Source organism: Anopheles funestus, chromosome 3RL, assembly GCF_943734845.2.
Source record: "Anopheles funestus chromosome 3RL, idAnoFuneDA-416_04, whole genome shotgun sequence".
NCBI classification, from domain to species: Eukaryota; Metazoa; Arthropoda; class Insecta; order Diptera; family Culicidae; genus Anopheles; species Anopheles funestus.
In genome coordinates, this window is record NC_064599.1 from 48,634,785 (window position 1) to 48,657,049 (window position 22,265).

General features: G+C 38.9%; 3 protein-coding genes across 12 annotated transcripts in view; 1 reads left to right on the forward strand and 2 right to left on the reverse strand.

Moving 5' to 3' along the window:
- The first annotated feature begins 521 nt into the window (after positions 1-521).
- LOC125769972 (luc7-like protein 3) lies at positions 522-5,429 on the forward strand. Of its 4 annotated transcripts, XM_049439083.1 has the most exons (9): positions 522-847; positions 908-1,273; positions 1,341-1,546; positions 1,628-1,765; positions 1,845-1,975; positions 2,057-2,303; positions 3,041-3,163; positions 3,250-3,374; positions 4,400-5,429. In XM_049439083.1, the coding sequence occupies exons 1-6, from the start codon at positions 746-748 to the stop codon at positions 2,101-2,103; spliced, it is 990 nt and encodes a 329-aa protein (XP_049295040.1). In that variant the 5' UTR covers positions 522-745; the 3' UTR covers positions 2,104-2,303; positions 3,041-3,163; positions 3,250-3,374; positions 4,400-5,429. The 4 variants fall into 4 exon arrangements, with proteins under 4 accessions (XP_049295040.1, XP_049295038.1, XP_049295039.1 ...); XM_049439081.1 differs by having other exon boundaries at positions 3,041-3,374; XM_049439082.1 differs by lacking the exons at positions 3,041-3,163; positions 3,250-3,374.
- Positions 5,430-5,555: 126 nt separating this feature from the next.
- LOC125769967 (uncharacterized) lies at positions 5,556-10,721 on the reverse strand. 2 transcript variants are annotated; one of them, XR_007419122.1, is made up of 3 exons: positions 9,409-10,721; positions 6,991-9,270; positions 5,556-6,912 (listed from the first exon to the last, which is right to left on the reverse strand). XR_007419122.1 is itself a non-coding variant. In XM_049439065.1 (2 exons), exons 1-2 carry the CDS (start codon positions 10,279-10,281, stop codon positions 8,485-8,487), a joined length of 1,659 nt encoding a protein of 552 aa, XP_049295022.1. In that variant the 5' UTR covers positions 10,282-10,721; the 3' UTR covers positions 5,556-8,484. The 2 variants fall into 2 exon arrangements, 1 of the variants encoding a protein (XP_049295022.1); XM_049439065.1 differs by having other exon boundaries at positions 5,556-9,270.
- A 2,069-nt stretch (positions 10,722-12,790) lies between these two features.
- LOC125769966 (protein Fe65 homolog) overlaps positions 12,791-22,265 on the reverse strand; it is a 34,240-nt gene continuing 24,765 nt past the window's right edge. For all 6 annotated transcript variants that reach the window (XM_049439062.1, XM_049439064.1, XM_049439061.1 and 3 more), the window contains 11 exons: positions 19,401-19,632; positions 18,999-19,327; positions 18,606-18,918; positions 18,343-18,532; positions 18,145-18,272; positions 17,317-17,415; positions 16,904-17,034; positions 16,639-16,838; positions 16,373-16,555; positions 16,120-16,287; positions 12,791-16,035 (listed from right to left, as the gene is read on the reverse strand). In XM_049439062.1, the coding sequence (XP_049295019.1) occupies positions 16,141-16,287; positions 16,373-16,555; positions 16,639-16,838; positions 16,904-17,034; positions 17,317-17,415; positions 18,145-18,272; positions 18,343-18,532; positions 18,606-18,918; positions 18,999-19,327; positions 19,401-19,632 (1,952 nt within the window). In that variant the 3' untranslated portion in view covers positions 12,791-16,035; positions 16,120-16,140. The remainder of the gene's footprint in view (positions 16,036-16,119; positions 16,288-16,372; positions 16,556-16,638; positions 16,839-16,903; positions 17,035-17,316; positions 17,416-18,144; positions 18,273-18,342; positions 18,533-18,605; positions 18,919-18,998; positions 19,328-19,400; positions 19,633-22,265) is intronic.

A 22,265-nucleotide genomic window follows, 5' to 3' on the forward strand; every position in this document is an offset into this window, starting at 1 on the left:
AGGGAGTTGTTCGCAGGGAAAATGGAAATGTTGAACTTGATGAACTTGTGAATTTTGTCGTTTTCAGCGGCGCAAAAAGAGACAAAACTCGGGCGAAATATGCAGTTTTTGATTGTCTGTAGACAATTCATTCTTGACATTTATGACTTCTTCAGTAATATTAAGAAAAATCTGTGATTTTCGGTAGGATTCTTCAAAAATCGGTAGTTTCAGGGTGCACGTCTGTGAATCGGTAGGCTTATCAAAAATCGGTAGGAATACAGATAAATCGGTAGTTCTGGTCACAGTTCTGAGTCCAAATGCATATAGGTAGGAAAATTTTAAATGAAAAATAGTTTGTTCACTAAGTTTGGTCTTCATAACTTTTTATTACAAACATAGTAATAGGCACCTATTGTAATACAATTCTTCATTTCTTCCGGAAAACTCAACGTTACGAATATATTTTCGACAATGATTTCCATTTCGTTGTGACTGGCAACACTGCGTATGTAGAAATATCTGCTGACAACGTCATTGCCTAGACGCTGTCAAAGTAGCCCTTTTCATGGGATAAAAAATTATGCATCAATTACGACTCGCTTAATTTCTGTGTTTCTCATAAAACTGTTGCAATTTAACTCGTATATAGGAGCTTAGCTGAAGCCCCGTCGTGCTGGCGAACTGGAAACTATATTGAAGCAAAGAAAATCGTTAATTGATTCATCATTCCGTGTGTCCATTGGTGTTATCGTAGCAACTCATCATGGTTGATGTTGCTCGGCAATTACTTGATGAACTGATGGGAAGGAACCGTAATCTGGATCCTTCTGCTTCGGCAAAAGAAGTTTCGTGGTCTGATGAAGAGGTAACAGTGCAAACATAGTATGAAAGCATTTATTTCCTTCACTGTTCTGTTTTGTTTCAGTTTTGTCCATACTTTTTGGTTAAGTTTTGTCCACACGATCTGTTTGTAAATACCCGCGCCGATTTGGGCCAATGTACCAAATTGCACGACGACGAGGCGAAACGGTTGTTTGACGAGGCAAAACCTTGTCGTAAGAAAACTCAATATGAAGAGGACTTTCTAAGATTTTGCACCAATATGATCAACGAAGTAGATCGTAAGATAGTGAAAGGTAAGCAAAGACTTCTACTTATGAACAGCAAAACGGAAGGCGGAAGACCTGCCCCTAAGCACCAGGACCAATTAAATTCCCTAACCGAACGGATCAATAAACTCGTGCGTGATGCTGAGGAAGCTGGGACTCGGGGGGATGTGGAGCAAGCACAGGTAGTGTCGCGAATTAGCAACTTAATGAATCAGTTGTACAGCACTCTTAATGTATCTCCTCGGTAAGGGTTTGATGGAGCAATGTGACCAATTGAAGGAGGAAAAAGAAGCTTTGTTAAAACAGCATGAATCAAACGGATGGTCTGTAACGGCGGAAATTGCAGCATCGCAGGAAAAACAAATGGAAGTTTGTGAAGTGTGTGGAGCTTTTCTCATTGTTGGCGATGCACAACAAAGGATTGATGACCATCTTACGGGTAAACAACATCTAGGGTATGTAATTGAGGAATGGCTCCTGCCAAAACGTGTGTAATGAAGTGCAATGTGAATACTGAACCATTTTTTTTTGTGCAGGTACTCAAAACTACGAAAAGCTGTTGATGAAATGTATGAAGCGAGGAGGAAAAATACAATAAATCTTGAGGAGCGCCGTTCTAAGGATGATGACCGGCGCAGAAGAGATAATCCAAAACGAGAAGAACGCAAATCTCGGTAAGAAAATGTTTCACGGAAAGAACTATAAGTTTTTAGTGTTCTGATGTTTATCTGTTTACATTCAACTGCCTTGCAGTGAACGAGACGATCGTTATAGTAACAAACGAGAAGATAGAGATCGTAATCGCTATCGGCGTGATCATCGAGATTATAAAGATCGTTCTGATCGTTATGATAACCGCCAACGGGATCGGCATAGTAGACGCGGTAAGCAAAGTAGAACAATGCATAATTTAACCACGCGAATGTTTCTAACATTTACCATTCAATATTGTTTGTCTCCCATAGATCGTAATGAGCGAGATCGTGATCGTAGTCGTAGTCGTAGCTACTAAAGGATCACCTAATGCAATCAGAACACATGAGTTAGTTTGCAGCATGAAGTTGTGCAGTCGGATGCGAAATTCTTCGCTCAGAGTCGTTTTTCTTCATATGAGGTATCCCTACTAAGAATAGACAAATTAAAAAAAAACGTCCTTAAAAGACCAATATAAACGATATCTAAACAATCGTAAAAAATCTTCTAGTCCGTAAGGTAAGCATTCGTTTCGACTGTATCATTAAACTATTAATGTTTTATTTATTTTTTTACATTGCGAATTACGTGTTGTGTGTGCTATCATTTTTGATGCGATCTATTCGAGAAAGCGCTAGTTTAAGCGTTTTATTCTTTTCTAGGTATTTATATGATCAAAATCAAACAATTAATGTAGTGTGCAATTTTTAAATAAGTTGTTCATAATTCAATCAACGTTTCACTTATAGTCTGTTTATACACGTAATTACATGGGAACGACAACCCGTCTCAATTTAATGAATCCTCTAAAAGCATTGTTAGTCATCCAATTTTGTCCCCTTTTTTTAAGGGCAATCGAAGAACAATTTCTTTTGCATATGAAAAATTGCAAGCTATTGCACATAGTCAATTGTGTATTTTTTGTTTACAAATCCTTGTTTAGAAAAGGACAAGGATACATGGTTACTAAAAGCCTACAATTCGTCATGTTTACCGTTTGCCGTAAACTATGGGTTATCATTGCCAAAGTAAATGATTAGCAGATGATACTTACGGTAAGTTCCGTAAGTCTCTCTGGGTTAGATTATGGTTCAGTAAAGCTAGTCACGGTAAGTGCTGCTAATGCTTGTAGAATGTTCGTTAATGATGTTTGTGCCGCTTGGTGCCAACAATAAGGTACAAAAAGTTACTTTATTCAACCCTAAGATCATTTTACAGCACGATTCTTAATGTTCTTCTTTTGCTTAACTCAATAGTAAACTTCAAGGCATTTGTAATATCAACAAGCTCTCGCTAGAATAGAGTACTGTGCATCTGTAGCTTATGCAGTTTGAATGATTGGTCTTGGTAGGACACCTGACATAGGACTTGCAGACGAGGTAATTGATGCCTAGTTGTTTATATTTCCAATGCAAGGGTTAAGGGAAGCCTTGAATGTACATCCTTTATGCTTCTTCGTACGCAGGATAAACAACGAGTCTAAATGAGAAAGAGAACAGTATGTCCCTATCCTGTTGCATTGAATACGTTGCGTAGCCATACATGCAACGTCTGTACTAAGTTTGGTGGATCGAAGCAAAATTTATCGAGGTAAATTTTCATTCTTAAGAAGTTCTAGTTGATGTAAAATACAAACTGTCCACAGCATTGTACTATGTATCAAAACTTCCTGCCGGCATAACCGTTGAAGGTAATTGGATTTACTGTATATGCTGTACCTCATGTATAATCATTGTATTCCAGAATGAAAGGCTTTCGATGAATTAGTTAAGAGTGCAAAGTGGATGAATGTGTTGTTTTCTCAAAACTCGTAGCACATCTCAAACCCTGACTATTAATATCCAGTAATTGATGTTCATCGTGGTCGCCTTTGTTCTTTACTTAAGTTGTCGAGATGCGTGTTAGAAATTTTGACTGCGGAATGTTTTAAAGGTCGTTTCTCCAAGCTTTTCGAACCGTTACAATATGTAATAACAAGTTACGTCGCCGTCGCCGATGCTGGCATCTAACATCTATAGAATCTGCAACCAAAATCCATGCCCGTACTCAAGCATAAGGGCAAACACAACACAACTGCTCATATTTCGCTCGAGTTCGAGATAGAGCCGCCTATCACAGTTCGCCATTTATACTCAATTTCAAAAATGATATGTATCGAGGTATTTATTCACATAGTTTGTATGATAAATATTTTTATTGTAATATTTTCAGTACCTGTATCATGTTACATTTTCAACTATTGTATTGTAATTTTACCACGGAATGTTTTACAGAATATGACAAATTTTTCAGTATATCTCATTGCATTAACTTATGTCTTTTTGTGGGCAAATAACTTATCTTAAATAGACAAAATATATTACGCAAATCTAAGATGTACGTCATTGGACGTCCTTGTATAGAGTTATCTTTTATAATTATATAATGAGCAAAACGATATTTATCAAATCCTTCTATAAATATATATGGAAAAGTTTGTCATTAATTAGTCATTGAACTAAAATTTTTTTACCTATTCATCTCCTCGAGATACTGAGTATTATGATATTCTTTTTGTTTACTATTATTTTCACTTTGTTTATTCCATGGCAATTTTTCTGTTGGTTTATTTGCAGTTGGATCACTCATCGTCTTCTAAACTGATGCGATCATGTTAAAGCTATCTAATAACACGATTATTTTTACGTTATGGACTGGTCATCTGAAGGAAAAACAGTTGGATCTTCAACTTCAACAATTCAGCAGGTAGCGTGACATTAATAATTATTTCGTCTATTTAGGACATTGACAAGTCATTTAAGTCATCAAACGAAAAGTAGCGAAGCGAGTGCAGGATAAAGTACTAAAAATGTGTAATAGCAAGCGATTGGTCTCAAGCTTATACATTAAGCTTGATTTTTAATTAAAAAATGATTGTGATAAGCTTCCAAGAATATATCATTCAATGGTAACATTATTTCACCTGTTTTGCTCTATAGACTTGTGCTGTTGACAATTTTTGCATTAACATCATTTTAATGTCATTGTCAGCAAGAATTAAATATCTCTATAACATAACTTTCTGTTCAAATATAGGTTAAAAAATATGATCTGTAAACTTAAACACATGTACCGTAAAGGCCATCTGTTCCAACGAAAATGACAAAACACAAAGCATGATGATGGCATTGAAAAAAAAATTGCAGTTCTGTACGTACATACCTCTAAAATGTACGTAATTTGATGCATTGTTTGAGAGTTACTAGCTACTTTGAGGCATATAGAGCGAATTAATTTAAAAAATGAAATATCCGTACACTTTTGTATGTATCAGTGAAACAATCGAACGAATGCTTAATAACACATGATAAAATCCAACGGAAATAAGGTAGATACCTATAAAATGAGAAGAAACTGTGTTGGAACGATTCAGCATGTAACTGCATAGACAAACCGCACTAAACTAAGTGCTGCAACAATTGCAATCGTGTTACAAGATGAGATTTTGAAATATGGAATGTGTGATGGAATTGGTAATTTTAATAATCCAACATTCAACATCTGCGTATAGCGTGACGGAGTTCTAATTTAATTAAAATATATTACATAGATTATCTTCTCTTCAAAATTCATCTTGAAATAAATAAAAATTGATTACATGAATAACTATTGCATCGATCGATCTATAATAGGCCGATAGTATCCGAAAGTAAACATGCCATTTCGATAGTATCGATACTACGAATGATTATTCGAGAATTGATTTGTACCTATATAATTTTTTATCACTACAAACCACTACAAGAGATCTTGTATGCCATTTTTGGGTTTCATTCACTTTAATTACCCGTAGCGAGATAGTCAGCCCTACTTACAACAATACCGTGCGGAAGAGATTTGATTCCCTTCCGGGAATGTTCTATGATGTAGAGGTGCCGATACCATCTACACCACAGAGATCTCAAATCTGCGGTCCGTGGCATAAGTAGAAATGGTCCGTGAAACATTTTTTTGGGACCCAATCGATTTAACATTTTAATTGCCATTTCCAGCAAATTTATTTGACAACTTTATTCTACGCTTCTTGAGCTGTTAACATATAGTAGTTCTCGAGAGACGCAGTACCTGATGTACACATATTTTGAAATTTCACTCATTCAATTCTATCTAAAAAACATGTTACAATTATTGTTAATGTTTTCTTTCACAAAATCGCCTTAAAAGCGGCATACAATACGGGCTCATTAATGGACGGCACATGTGGGCTGTGATAAACATATGTCGATCAAAATGTGGTCCGCGGTACTAAAATTGTTGGGGAACCCTAATCTACACCACTGGGCCTTCCATGAAATATAATCAGATGTATTTACAGAGTGATCTATAAGTTCGAATGGAATTTCAAATGTGCTAAAAAAATAAAATATTGTATTCTACGTGGCGACGCTGTCATCCCTTTGGCGCTGTCCAACCTCTTCTTCTATGCATCCTACGTTATCTCTTGGACTCTATGTTTCTTGCACGGTTTAAATCCCAGGTCCTTCGTCATCATGGTGTCCCAAACTGATGGAAATTCCACTTCACCTGATGGTATTTCAGTCGTCGGAATATGTCACCGGCTCGCTCACCTCTCTTAAAAAACTAAAATACAAGGTCACGATACTCCTTCATGGTACGCAGTGAACAAACAATAAATTACAGCTAGCTGACTCCGTGGGTGTCGGTTGCCCTGTTGTGGAAACGGGCACTAATCCTCATGGATTACAACACACATGCTGCTGATATGAACGATGCAAAGTTGTATTCGAACTTATGGAACACATTGTATAAAGATATTTATTCTTCTTGGTTTTGACGCAGTGATAAATAAAGATTTTTTAGAAAGATCGAAAGGACAATTCGCTTTAAATGAGGCAAAAAGTCCAAACTATCAAACTTTGCCAAACAACTTGGTTTTGTAGATTTTAATCACATTAGATATACCATCAAATCCATCTATCATCATACCCCATAAGATTGGCTGATCAATCATTACGCGCTCTGCACCATGTTCAATAAGTTTAACAACTTCTTCTTCCGTAAAGCTACTTCCGCCCGCATATAAAGATGTTTTAGAGGAAAAGCGTTTTATCGCCTGGATGGCATCAAGCTGTTGTAAATAATAAAAAGCACACGCACACATGTTAGTAATTACTTTGTGACGGAAAGGTTGTTATATCGAACTCACAAATCTGGAAAAAGGTGTGTATTCATCAATGATAATACTAACTCCATCGACACCTGCACGAATAGCTTCGAAAATTATTTCTTTCTGTGTGATTGGTATGTTAAGAATGATTGAATGTTCGGTGAGACAACGAAGAGATTGAATATTATTGGTTACACGCTGTCTTTGCTCTAATAGCGATTGCACCTTATTGTATCGGTATGTACCGTCGGCGTTCATTGTTTCAAGATCAGGAAAACGGATACGGCGAACATCCGAGTGTTCGGGAAATATGCTCGTTGCTAAGTCGTAAGGCTCCATCAAGGACAGTACAAAAGCACTAAAACCACACGTTTCTGCTTGTTTCACCAAAGAACGTAAAATCGAAACATCTACGAACGGGAAAACCTCAAGCCACCGCACCATCTTTGAATCGAAATGTCCATCTAATGCATTTATCGATAGAGGCGATCTTGGCGTATGGATATATGGAATTCGGAACCGTTCAGCCACCTTGGCAGCCATAAGATACACCGATGAGTGACGCTGAAGGGCTGCAGCTGTAAACGATATCGGTCCTATTACCAGCGGTAGTACTTCGTCTTGCTGATAGTTGTTTGGAATATCTAGAGCGATACGGTTACTATCCATCGCGGCGTACGTTCAATCGGATACTGAAGACATACGAGCATGTACAGCATTTGATGAATTTGATTCATATAGGAGTAGTGAACTAATCCTAGGAACTGTTAAACATTTGCAGAAGAGGGATACTTAGCCCTAAATAGAACACTAACACATATGCAACAAAACGATTAGCATCTATAACTATACTAAATAGGAAAGAATTGCAAAAGCTGGTAACCTTACCACCTTACCTCCGAGCAGAGGTACCATGGCGCCATGGGAAGGGAGGAAGGACAAACAGCATTTGTATTGAATTGTTTCCGGGATTGTTTGTTGAATAAGATGAACCATAGTGTAGGTATAGTTGCACCAAGAGTCTGAGATTAAGATTCATTCATTGTTATTTTCCAACGTGGTTGGTTCATAGGAACTTAGAACTTGCAAGTTTATATCCGTAACAAACTAGGTACATATATTTTCAAGTAAGTTAGCCGTTTACCTTTTATTCATTTTCTAGATCCATCAGCAGTACCTATTCGGATCGACTGTATCGAGACTTATTTGTTGCATCGTTTAACATTACGTTTTTTACGTCATTAACTGACTTTCTGCATGTTGTATATCACCGGAAAACATGCTGCATGTTGTGGTGACCAGGCCATGTCTTCGCGACGTTCTTGACCGTGAGCAGGCCACGAATAAAAGGAGAAGATATCACCGGAAAATGATTTTCCATTTCTGGCCTTTTCTGGCTTACTGGACTTATTGTACCACGTAGCCGGATAGTCAGTCCTTGCTACGGGGGTCGGTCCGGATGGGATTGTTTATTTATTACATCTATTACAAGCAATAAATGTGACATACCATTCGTCGATATTATGCCTTGGGTTACTTAATGCAATTTCCGATCTCTGCGCCAGAAAGATTTTGCATAGAATGTGATTTTAACCGTCTTGATGAAAGTTCCTTTCTATTAATGACGGATCTGGCCGTTTTCACATTTCCTTCAGCAGAGCACCCCGATGCATTATTGCCGTTACATTTCGGCAAATTGTTGGTGTTCGAACGGAATATTCCTCGCGGAACACTTAGCTGCAAAGGGACGTTTCGATATGGAGGAGCCATCACTGTCGATGATGACTTCGGTAAGAGAAGCTTTGCTTCCGGACATGATTGTCCATCAGCGGTTGCTTGTTGAAACGTAACCCGTTCAGAAACATTTTCCACTCGTATACCCACGTTCTCGACATCATCACGTTCTACGGTTTGCAATGTATCACCGTCAAACGTTTCGGTGGTACTTTGACGATCGCGTGATCGATAACGATCGCTTCGAAAGCTTTCCCCTGGCCAAGATCTTCGCAGCTGATCTGCTACCGAAGGATAGTACAGCTGCACCTCATGACATACGTGCTGAGGTGTCAAGTCCGCCAACGTACCGCAACCAGCATTTAGCATCGTAGACTCGAGCTCAGTTTTAAGTATGTCCAGAACCTCCTCAACGCCTCGCTGTCCGTTTACGGCCAGCCCATACACTGCAGCCCGTCCGACAAATACCATGCGAGCACCAATTGCTAGAGCCTTGAAAGCGTCCGTACCTTGGCTAACACCGCTGTCTAGCATAACCTCGACGCGGCTTCCAACGGCACTCACTATCTCTGGCAGGACCTCAATCTGCAACGGAATATAATTGATATGTAACGCCTTATCTATTTCTATATCAAACAAATAATTTGGAGAAATTTTTAAAATGTTTGTCGCTTTGTTCATACTACGTTATGAGTAATCAAGTAATGCGACCATGCTATTTACCGCTGCAGGTGCATAATCAAGCTGACGACCTCCACTGTTCGACACGATCATTCCATGCACGCCAATGTCTGCGGCAATCAGTGCATCGGCCCGGTTAAGAATGCCCTTCACAATGACCGGTAACGTCGTAATGCTCATCAACCACCGTATCGCGTCCCATCCGAGGCTAGGATCCAGCTGACTGCGCACATAGTCCAGCACGCTAGCCGAGCATGACTTTGCCTTGTTGCTTCCGTTTGAACCATTTCCATTCGGTACGAAATTAGCACACGTCACCTTTGCTGGTAAGGTTAGGGGATTCCGCCGTTCTGTTCGACTCAATCCTGGTGCCGGTGTGTCTACGCAAACTACTAGCGCCCGAAACCGAGATTTTTCTGCACGCCGAACTAGACATTCGGTTAGTTCGCGATCTTTAAAAATGTATAGCTGAAACCACTTTGGTGCGCGCGGCACAGCTTCCGCTAGTTCCTCGATTGATACGCTTGAAAGGACGCTCAGTACAAAAGGAACACCGTACGTTCGTGCCGCCCGTGCCATGGCTTTCTCACCCTCGGGATGTGCGAGACACTGGAGTGCAACGGGCGCAATCCCGATCGGCATACGGTAGCTAACACCGAAAGATGTCACTGCCAGTGAACGGCTACCTCCAATACGTTGCAGGCAACGTGGTCGTATAATCAACCGGTCGAAGGCGGCGCGATTGTGTGTGACGGTTCGTTCACTGGCCGCTCCGCCTCGACAATAGTCGACGACGGAGCTATCAGCCGTTTCGCACATACGTCGCTCATAGTCGGCCACCGAAGCTAGCCCGCAGCGAAGACTTTCGGTAAGTGTCGGTGACCGCTTCGTACGAAAGAGCTGATCCAAAAGCATCCGTCCTGCGGTACACACTGTTATTGGTAACTGGCAATTGTAATAAACGAACACCAATTATAAGTTGCGTTCTGGTATCGATGTTCACTTCTTGATGGCCGTTTACAAACTGGTATAACTGTAATGCTGGTTTGGGTGGCAATCGCTCAAAAAACATGGCCAAGCATTAAATGCGGTCAGGGGTGGGAGTGAAACATACACGGTACTATATGTGCTTGTAACTGCGTTTACTAATAATTTTAGATTTAAATTTTCTCTAGCTATAATATATTCGTTTATGGTATCCAACAATCTGGATATTATTTAATTTTTTAATTTTTTGTTCACAGAAATTCGATAGGCGGTTGATGAGCGTCAAGGCGCCTCCATATTAACCAACTATTCTTCTTAGGTGTAAGGAAAGTTAAAAAAAGCTAAAAAATGGTAATTATCTCGTGCTTGAGATTTTACAAACAAGAAAACACTTAAAAAGTCAACCAAAATGCGAACATTTATAAAATACAATGAAGTTCATTAGAAGATAGGTGTATGTTTCTTGTTCATATATATATATTTATATGTGTATATGTTTTTTTTTATACAATTTTACATTATAATCAAAAGCGATGCAGTCATTGTTTGTCGCCCGTTCAAAGCATTTCATTTTCCTTTTTGCTGTTTTGCGCAATGCAACGATCTTTGGCGCTTTCGCCATTTGCATAGAATATTAATCACTTTCCCATTTTTTTAAGCTAGCTGCTCATCTAGCGCGAAAAGTATTGAATTACATGGATTCCGATGTATGTTATAGATTCCCTTTTTCAAGCATGTAAATGTTGACATTCTTGTGCTGTCTATTATGGCCAACCTAGGACATGTGCTATTCATTTAAGTAAATTACACTGAACTAAAATTTTAAAATAAAAACAGTAATCTCATTTGAAAATACTTTGGTCCAACTCTTTTCGCTACGATTATGCGTTGGGCTATTTGAGAACTCCGACCAACCAGCAAGAATGGTCAAGTTCAAGATCTTACCTATCGGTTGAATAGCAAACTGTATCATAACACCGGTGTGTGTGTTTGTGTGGTTCAGTTTTGCGTGTTATGCTTCATTGCTCAGTAATGCTCTAATTACATACACAGTAGCAAAACTGCATTCGTTCTTTACCCTTCATACCGATCCGTGTTAAGGGCAAAGGAAATTAAAAGCAGTTCCATTTTCAACTACTAGCAAACAAATAAAGTGAATGAAAAGAACTGATAACTAAAGGAATAACATTGTTCCGTACCTGCAAAACATGTGCATTCCAGTGTTTGTTGTTCATTTCTATTTGAGTTATTTTTTTGGTGTGATTATTGTGGCCATACATTGTTAATAATCTGCATCGATCTTCGATTTTTCCATACATAGGTGTATTATGCTATGGCAAAGGATCGGATTTTTTCATAAATTATCCCATACTCACTACACATGCAGGTCATGTTGTACACGTGCTATAGATTACATGGTGTGGTTCCGTTACATTTTCTTGAATCTTTGTTTGGTGAATCAATGTGCAAAAAAGACTGGTAGCAAGTGGTGTTTTTTTGTTTTGTTATTCAGTGTTGCTTCTGCGACGTGATTTGTAAGTTTTTGTAGCAGTTGTATATTGATATTTTGTTCCATTGTTAGCATTTTTACGTGGTTTTGTTGGTTTTATAGCTTAACTGCATATTATTCATTGCAACGATGCTCCGCTTAGCTGTCTTGTACATAATTATTTCTGTGTCTTTTGTTCATCGCGTGTGTTGGTAGAAATGCAAAGCATAAAGCCTTTATGTTGTAGGCGTTATTTTGGGACAGATAGAAGCTATTCTACCCCTGGTCGTTCTAAGCATCCATTTGATAGCGAATTGTTTGTTTGCTAGTATCGTATTTAACTTTAACGTGTGTTGTTGAACTGGTGGCCAAGACTGGTGGAATCGATTCACTTCGTATAGTTTATTGCTGACTGAATGAAGAAGTTGATCTTGTACAATCGCGGACGATTTATGGAATCATTAACTGGGTTTATGTAGTGAAGAGAGCTTAATTTTGTTTTTTTTTAAGGATAGAAACAATGTCAAACATTCGCTCCTAAATTATGTTTTTTTCCGTAGAACTATTTTGTATTCTGTATTGTTTAGAATCGAGGTTTGCGTTTCTTCATTGACGCATCGTAGGCTAGGCTAGCAATTGGAATGGCAATTAGGTTTGGGAAAGTGTTATGCTTTCACCGCATCACGTATGTACAACAGCTAATAAACTTAGTTTTAGTGTAGTTAAGAATTTTGTTCGGAACCAAAAATAATGAAAAACGATGCAAATTAATAAAAAAAACACATTAGTAAAACTTTCTTGACTACGAGTTCATATGAAACCGCTGTCGGTTGATGTTGTCTAATTGAACAAAATCCATCGGGACCATATTAATCCATATTAATTTTTGCATATGTTACCAGAATGATACAACCAAATTTATAGTCAATTGATAAATACACTGTAGTATACTGTGAAATTTTGTTCAAGCCATTTATTTAAATCATACGTAAACGGAAATTGTTCATGTGTGACAAACCGGTGGATCAACTGTCTTTAACTAAATTATTCCTCTGCTACAATTCGGTATAGCTAGTCATACAAAACATCTGCAAAGATACATGATATTAGCTTCTTTTGTTTGTTTGTTTTTTTTTCATTACTCTCCTTGTTGTATTGTAATACACGATTGTTTCTTGCAAGCTTCATCAAGCCATTTTTACCTATAGTATCGATTATGTGTTATGCATCATGTTTGTAACATTTGTCTTTTTTCTGTTTTGTTATATCTCTTTGGTAGCATAAAATAGCTCGATGTGATACTGCGTTCCGCTTTCCTCTGTTTACTTATTCGCTTTTAGATGATTTTTGGTATCGGTACTCCTCCGACTAGCTGCTACTTGTAAGCATCAACAAAAATATAGCAAGAAATATAGCTAAGAAAAGCTTTTCTTCTGTTTGTTTTGTTTGTCTTGGTGGCAAACCGTGTGCCGTACTCTGTTCCATTTAAATTCCTGATTCGTGTTTCCGGTGTACAGTTTATGTGATTCCGCTGTATATCGAATATAGCACAATTGGTCCATGCAATGTAGTACAATTGGAAGGAGCATAGGGTGCACTCTCAATCCGTAATCCAAGCAATGGTTTAACGAACTTAACCGAAAACAAAAATAAATCGTCAAATCGGCATTGTAATACGTACTAAATGAAAAAATAAACTTTTAAATTGGAGGAATAAATTAGACCATAATAAAATGATCACCGGGACTGATCGGTGAGGTAATGGTAAAGGCGCCAGTTATTCACACGACAGTACCAAATTCCCATTAGGACCGGTCATCCCGTAGCAACGTTTTAAAATAGATTGTTAAGCCAAGATTAGGAAAAAGTATACGATCACTTGTATCAATCGTAATAAAATTAATAACTTGCGTTTGAGAGCATAAAGAGGACTGACAAAAAATGGACTATACTATTGAAGGGCAATTTGTTAAGTATGGTAGAGTTTGCACGCTTACAAAGGCGAACCAAAGCATACCAATAGACAACCGACAACATTTTAGGGACGTTACTGAAAGGACGAATATGTGTTCCGCTGCAAAGTTCTGCAGGAGACATAGGGATGGAAGTAAATAATCCAGGGAGGGTTCTGGTTTTTTTTTACAAATAACTTTTTTTTCGCTATATCTACTTCGCGAGCCTTTGGTTGTTTGGTTTTTACTGCACTTTTTTTCATTTCAACAGGTTTCTGCATGTTTTCCTTTTTGTTTATCTCCTTTCCCCCTCTCTCTCTCTATCTCTCTCTCTCTTTCTGTTTCGCTCTATAAAACTTTTATAGAATTTCCAATCATTTATCTGTTTTCTGATTTTATTTCACTTCCAACATCCCTATCGTTCGGTATTCTTCCTTCCTTGTCTTATGCATTATTTAGAATAGTTCCTAAAGCAAACGCAATCTGTTACATAGCAAAAATAATACATATACGTCTATAGTATCGTCACTTTCTTATCTGCATTGTAAGCACCGCTACTATCGTTACCAAAGAGGCGGTAGTTATCACGTTTCTTTCGGAAAATCAACGGATCATGGTTTACGTACACGCAAGGCAAAAGGCGTTACACAAGCGTTTTTTTTTCATCATGTTGTAAAACTGATTCTCCTGGTGCACTTAGCATTTTATATAGTTGTTTAACATTTGTCCTACAGGGTTTTTAATTCAATGTTAAATAATATGCTCTTTCCTCTGTTCTTCCTTCTGTTCTTCGACTGTATTTACTGTTACTTGCCCTGTTTTTTTTTATCTTTCTATTGTTCCTTTACAAAAATATATAAGAGTATAAATGTATATACACCGAGCGTGGAAATATATTTAAATTGAACGGCAGTTTCGATTTACTAACGATTTGCTTTATTCTAGTGAGTTGCGTTTTTGAAAAAAAAGACAATGTCTAAAACATAAAAAGTAACGAATCACATGGAATTCAAAATCGATCGAAAAAAAGCACTCCATTAACAGAGACATTTTTACAATATCTAGCTCAACGAAGGAATATTCGACTAAGGTAACACAGTAAAAACAAATCTGAATTTGATTTCAAAACTATATTTTTCTTAAAGAATATTTTGAGGAATGATATGGGAGAAAAATGCAAAAATATTAATGACTATTAGATAAAACCAAACAAAAATCACTGTTCAAACGTATGCGCGCTTGTCTAGAAACGTCACTGCCGCTTAATTACCAACGAACAATCATTCCTAACGCATGTTGAAGCTTGCAGCACTTGTGAAGCCAAGCATTGCAATCTACTTTGTATCAGTTTGATACCTAAATACTCTCACAATTGATCCTGTGATACATTCACCTTTCATAGCTACATCCACACACACAGCTTTGTCGTAAAATCGATCATTATTGCTAACAATCGTGAACCGGCTATGATCATGTGACTAAATGAAAAGCATATTTTTGTTTCACGCATCGACCGCACAGCAGCCAATTTTTGCACGCACAACAGAGATCTATGATAAACACAGTTTTACAAAACGTGTCCGATGATGGATGCTCAATGTTCTTCGCTTATGATCTACAGGGCGATCTACGCTCACAGTGCACTAAGGTGATGTACCAAACGTTTCTCCCTAATTCCATCAACACAGCGCCGAGGCTAAAGGTAGCAATATCGAACGTTACTCGCAAGCACGCATTGAAGCGATTGCATGTTTGATATAGTATGGTTAATGCGTTATCATTCGTCTTGCATTATTTGCGTTGCTTTCTATTTTTCACAGCTGCTGTAGCTTTAAAATTGTGGTTGAGGGCTTTTCATCGACTACCGTGTATCTACTGACCATCCGACCAGTTTCCAAATGATTCTTCCATGACGGAATCAAGCGTCTTAATACTACCATCCTCCACCATATCGATAACAGCTTCTTGGTTGGCATCATGGTTTATAGTTGCCGGTATCGGTAGGTTGTCATCCATCACTACTGCGCTCAAGCGTCCATCCACCACACTCGAACCCTTGCCGTAAGTAGTCTTCCGATGTTGGTTGCTGTTGTATTTAGCAAGATTAATCTTTTGCCAGCTTACTGGCAGCATCGTATGCTACGGACTGTTGGGATGCTCAAATATTTTCTTGCTGATCAGTGGCGACTGTAGATGCCGATGCGGAATGACTTCCCTCTCTGGAGGAAGTGGCCAGATTTCCTACAACACGTCCGTATCAAACCGAAAGGATGTTACATTCTGAATCAGTGAAGGTAATTAAATGAAGCTGTAACACAATCATACCTGCAGAGATCTGGCTCGTTCTCAGGAGCTGACCTTATCCTTTTTAAGCGAGAACGAGCTCATCAAGTTTTTTAAAGTCGCACCAATTCCCTTTCCAGGCGTTTGCGAATCGGCTGAGTAGCGACCGCTGCCTTCTGGATGAGCATCCAAACATTTTTGGTATCGTAGCTATCGAAGAGACAAACAAACAATGAATTCATTATCCAAAACTCGAATCACATAAACCAGTGAATTACACACGCCACACGCTTACCTTGCAAGCTGCTTCTATCGTCTTGCACAATGGTCCGCTTGTAGGCTCGCAGTAGAATACATGGGCCACAAATTTATCCTGAGCGGTATGCATGATAAATGCGCACTGCTGGACGTTCTTACCAATACCCAAAAAACTTAAGTAGCGCACACGGCATTCGCATAGCAAGCGTCCGTCAGGATCCTGATGTATGCAGTTAATAGTAAATAGATTCATATGTAATTCGTAAGGAAATGCACCTGAAATGTGTGAGTTTCAATACAAACCGACGAATTAACGCTGATCATACTGGGCGCAACAGCAACGTTCACATAGTCCCAGTTTTCGGATGGCGTGCAGGAAGTTAATTTATCAATAGCATCGTTCAATACCTCCATACCGGTCGGTTGGTTTACTTCCGCACATCCAACGTACTGTGCCCGTAATACTTTCTTCGGTTCTTCCATTGGGGTTGGGAATGATTGTGCTAGAGCAGGAAGAGGAATAGTAATGACATTAACATGTCGAACTAGTTATTGATGTTTCACCTACGATGTCGTATCCAGCGTCTGTTCTCAGTCGGTAGATCAGTGGGACGTATCGCACACCGTGTGCTGTTCATGTTGGATCCATTTGCGTCTAGCTGGAGGGAACGTTCGATCATTATCCGTTTACAAATGTCTCTGAAAATAGTAAATGAGTTGAAATGTAACAACCAAAATCGTTGGTAAATGGTTAGTATGCCCATTATCCTATGACGTCAAACAACCTGCAATAATTGCTCATTACTAACTTCTTGTACTTGTGCAAACAATGTTTCACGATATATATAATTTTTTTTTCGAGAATCGTACAAGACTCCTACAAAGCATGCAATGTTAGTATCTTTCTTGTGCGTTGAGCACCCTCTGCAGGAAATTAATCATAGCTACAGTATCTCAGCCACATCACTTTGCCTAACTAACCTGAGCGTATTTGCAATCGTTCTGGCTGCCGTTTCACAGCGAAACACGTGACACATGTGTATTCTGGTGAGACGATCCCGAGCCACATACGCGAAGTCCCTGGAACGAAAGTAAAAACACAAAACACACCAATACAATCTGACCTAGATGCCGATGAAATACTTATTGCTTTAACGTTATCGATTTTTTTTTTCCAATCCTAAACTGTGTCTCGCTCATCGGGAAAGCTCACTTCTGCGTATAGCAAGGACTTTCAGGGGTTGATGTGGTAGCGAAACGTAACGAACTTAGGGTGGGCTCCATTAATTTACCTTTCACTGCAAACCGGACAAAACGTCCGCATCGTTCATATGCGCGAGTTTGTCATGTTTGTGTTTAGCGTATAAGTGTGTCGTGCATCGTTAACACCATCATCAGTATCATCGTCGCCATCAATAAAATGCCAGTACGTAGAAAACAGAACAGAAAAAGATAAAAAAAACATATGTAGAAAAAAACGAGAAAATCGATAACGAGAGACAGAGATTGGAAGATACAAAGATGAAAAAGAACGTCAGGGAAAACATCTTGTGAGGCAAGTAATAGAAAAAAAAAGTTTTAGTAAACACCTACTGTGTGTAAAAGAAAGAACAAGTAACAGATATGCAGAACACTACAAAGATGAGTGAAAACATATAAAACGAAAGCTTGATTTTGGTAGAACATGATTATTATGGATGTGGCGATTGTGTTGTTGGCCATTTCCGATGCTATCGGTGATGGGTAACGTTTTGCTGTAAGCTAAACAAAATGTTCTGTGCTAAAGCACATTGGTCGAATAACACTTACCGGCCATTATCACGTCCTACGCCCCATACGCGTATCGTGTGTATTGGCTGTGAGTTTAATATTGTCAAATTTTCCGGATCTATCAACTTTAGAGCTCCTTCGTCCAGGTCCATGAACAAATCTTTGCCCTTTAACGAAAAGAAAGACACAAACTCTTTAGGCATAGTAGTGGTTACGAAAAGAATCAAAATGGCTTACATCGCCCCAACGGCCAACCACATCCAGCATATCATTGCGCCCGAGTGACAGATCAACGATGCATTTGTTAACGGCTTTCGACGATCGCTCCGGTGTTAAATCTTCTTCCGCAATCTCTACCCAACCGAGCGAACGCACCGCAAAACGAATTGGTCGATCCGTATCCGATTTCAAGGGGAAACTTCGTCGTCTATGAGAAAATAAGCGAAACATCATGTATAATTTAACAGAACTTGCATCGAACATCGAATCAGCACACTTACTTTAACGCAACATCCTCCCGGCGGCGCCGTTCGTCTTCTTGATCCAACGCCGAGCTGGTGCTACTTCTGGTGACGGACGACGTCATACTGTCGTACAGGGCGGATTTACTGTTGCCACTGGCGCTAACAGTACCATCCTTGGGATTGCCGTACAGGTTGTTCAAGGCTTGAGTGAAGGAGGAATTCTGTATACTTCGCGGTATGGGAATGCTAGGCGTTTTCAACTCTCGACTGCTCGCGTCCCTTGGCCACAGTGGTGGTTCACGCTGGATGGTACCCGACTTAATATGCCAGTAGTATGCACCTCCGTTATCTATGTTTTATCAAGCAGAAGAGACGAATTCAACACTTGTTACCTAAACCATTCGGGGATTTTGCGCTACCATTACTTACCTTCGTGCTTCTCCCAACCCGGTGGTAAATCTTTCGTTTTGTCCTTATCCTCAATGGCTTCGATGTCCTCTCGCTTTCCTTTCTCGTCGCCATCCAACCCGTCCCTATCGAGCTCTTCATCATCTGCGTCATCCTCTTCCGGTGGCACTTCCCCCACTTCCGACTGTTTTCGTTTATTTGGTAACGCGTACAGGTCGTCTGAATTCAATGTCCCAGGAATGTGTTGAATCTCTTGCGTTTTTTCACCATGCTCCGGTTCTTGATCTTTCTGTGTTTTCGACTCGTTTGGAGACGTATCACTAAGCAACGTTTTCTTCTCCTTTGGGGAACTGGAGAACAATGAAGATGGGCAACAATATAATAATTATAAAAAAAGGTTTGCTAAAACCACTCCGCAGCTACCTTTCGTCTGGACCACTCTTCCGATCTACACCCATCGTGCCGAGGTCGAGCACTCCGTAGCCTTTGCGATTGTTACTAATCATTTGTGAACCATTTTGTACGCCAGCGATCGGTCGAAGTGTTCCTTGCTGTTGCAATTCTGAAATGATCTCCTCGTACAGATGTGAATTGCGTTCCAATCGCTGGGGATCCATATGATAGTTGGGATTTTCGTAGCTCAAAAGACCATTTTCTGTAGAAAAGAATTAAACAATAACATCGAAACATGTTAGTAAAAAGTTACTTTAAATGTAGTATTGCACAAAAAAGATAGAACAACGATGGAAATTATATAAAAAAATGGATTTGAAAGTACTGTGAAAATACCTATTTTCATGGTATACTTAAAAACATGGCGATACTTATATGAATTATATGTGTGGAATCTTATACATAACGCACAACAGTAATAGTCCTCTATTTACTACATAACGGAATTATAATTATTTACACAGAACACCTGCTACGCGAAACTGTAAGTATATTTATCTAAACATTTTACAAAACTTACACATTGCACATAAAACCATGAAAAGTTATACCAAGCATAGACATTGGTGTAGTTTATTTATTAATGGGAGACATAACGTAATGTGCAACATAACGTAGCATAAACATAACAAAAAACACAGCAAACGTAACATGATTTTTTCGATTTGTTGAATCCCACGTTTGGCAATACATCACGAATTTTGTTTACTAATTGGCTATTTTAATTTTAACTCCAGCGGTTAAACAGCAAGTGTATGCACCTATAAGTTATATTGAGTTTATTCTCACAAATTAAAAAAAAAACCTTATCGTACTACTGGTTTATACCTTGAAATGAAAATGTCGTATTTCACGCGGAAAGTAAATAACTAATTTAAACATTTGGAATACAAATTGACTGTATCTTATACTTATTGAGAACATAATTCCTCATAAACTCTTTTAAAACCCCAATTTCTAAATCCTTTGCTATTGTACAAACATTCAAATTCCGCCATTAAAATGTACAAATTTGATCTTTGAACTTGGTGACAATTAATATAAATTAGTGCCATGTAGATAAACCATATTTGCATGTATAAATTGCAGATTAATGTAACAAGAATTAATTTTATATTTAGCTGCTATTTAAACATTTTGCGGAAAATTACGGTTGTTGGTTAAAAACAGTAAAGGGTCAGCAAAGTATTCAAATGCTGCATTTTGTAATATAGACAACATTTGAAAACAAAAGTAAAGTTTGAAGGTCTATGCTATACTTAATTTAGTCAAACCTGCTCTCTTTTTGATAGAATAAACGATTTATCATTGGGCAGAAGTTTATGTACAATGCAATGCAAATTTGTTTTTATGTCCACACTTTGTTAACGGTTTTTTTATCATAACAAAACGAGTGGGTTTGTCGAAACAAAACAAAAAATATATAAAACGTACTATTATTTGTCCTAATGTTTTGTCGAACAATGAATGCATTACACTCATTCAATAGACAAACCAATCGATATTACATCCTTAATTTGTAACGTTCAATTTCTCTCAAATGCTTGTAAATGACGTAAACACTGAAATGAAAGCGTGCACCGTGTTTCTTAATTCTATCTCGCTATAAACATTTCCAAACAACTGCTTGTTGATCGATTTTCCCGTCGGTTTGTATTCTTTTCTACCGCTCCGATAAAGCTAAACGAGCGTAGAAAAACGGATCAATTTTCAAACCACTCTCTCGCTCTCGCTCTTCCTTTCTCTCTCTCTCTTTCTTTATCACGAACGCACAGATACTAGCGGTGGCAACGGGTATGTGAACACACCACGTAAAGGACCTTATTCTTTCTTTTCTCCAAAGGTCGCCAGAACAGAAACCAAAGGGAGCCGTTTTGTCCTACACAACGAGCGGCACGGCTACACGGTACAGATGGTTGCCCATAAGAATTCGTGGGTCACGGTGCATGCCTTGATCATTTCTGCTTTTACTCCGAGCGTTCAGCTTAACATTTACCGGCAAGTATAAACCGCCCCGACGTTCACCTGAAACGTGAATGCCGGAAAAATACCTTGCCAGCAAACTTCTCGTAGGCCGACAACAGGCGTCAGGCGTCATAAAAGTGACGCACGTGTAATGAAATCTGAATCATAAAAGTGTGCCAGTCAAGCCGTCTTTTGCTCCACCACCGGTGTGTGGTTGTCTGACCGACTACCAATGGTTGACTTCGAAAGACTTTGACGATAGCGATCCAATTCTGCTCAGGATGTCAGTGTTTTTTTTTTTCTTTTTTCCTTTTGCTTTCCTTTCCAACCCTGAATGCTAAAAGGAATAAACGGGAACGAAATGGCGAACACCACGTTCTTGGAAAGGGGAAAATGTTTGCTCAATTGGAAAAAAGCCACGGTACACCGGGGCACAGGATTTGCAAAACGGTATGAATTTTAAGTTGTAACGATTCCTGCGAAAGAACATAAGCGTGGTGGGGTGCGAAGCTTTAGAAATCGCTTTCTGGTGCGAGAAAAGGTATTATTTTATGGATCAGCTGCCATCTACCAGTTGTGCCATTTTGTGGTGTTTTTGTTAAAATACGGTATTTCTTCTCTTATTGATTGTATTTTTTTTCATGTTGCCCTTCCTACAATGGCCGCGTCCAATTTCACGATGAAATCTGTTAAAGTTCAAGCGCTGTGCGGTGCTGCCTTGCGACACTAATTTCGAACCGGTAATGACAAAAGTTCAGTGAAGCTGCATCTTCCACACCGCTACGATAAGCACAAACCGGGAGCACATCCTTTGGAGCTGAAATTAATGTGCGAGTCACCTAGGCGACTAACTACTGCTTCGGAAGCGTA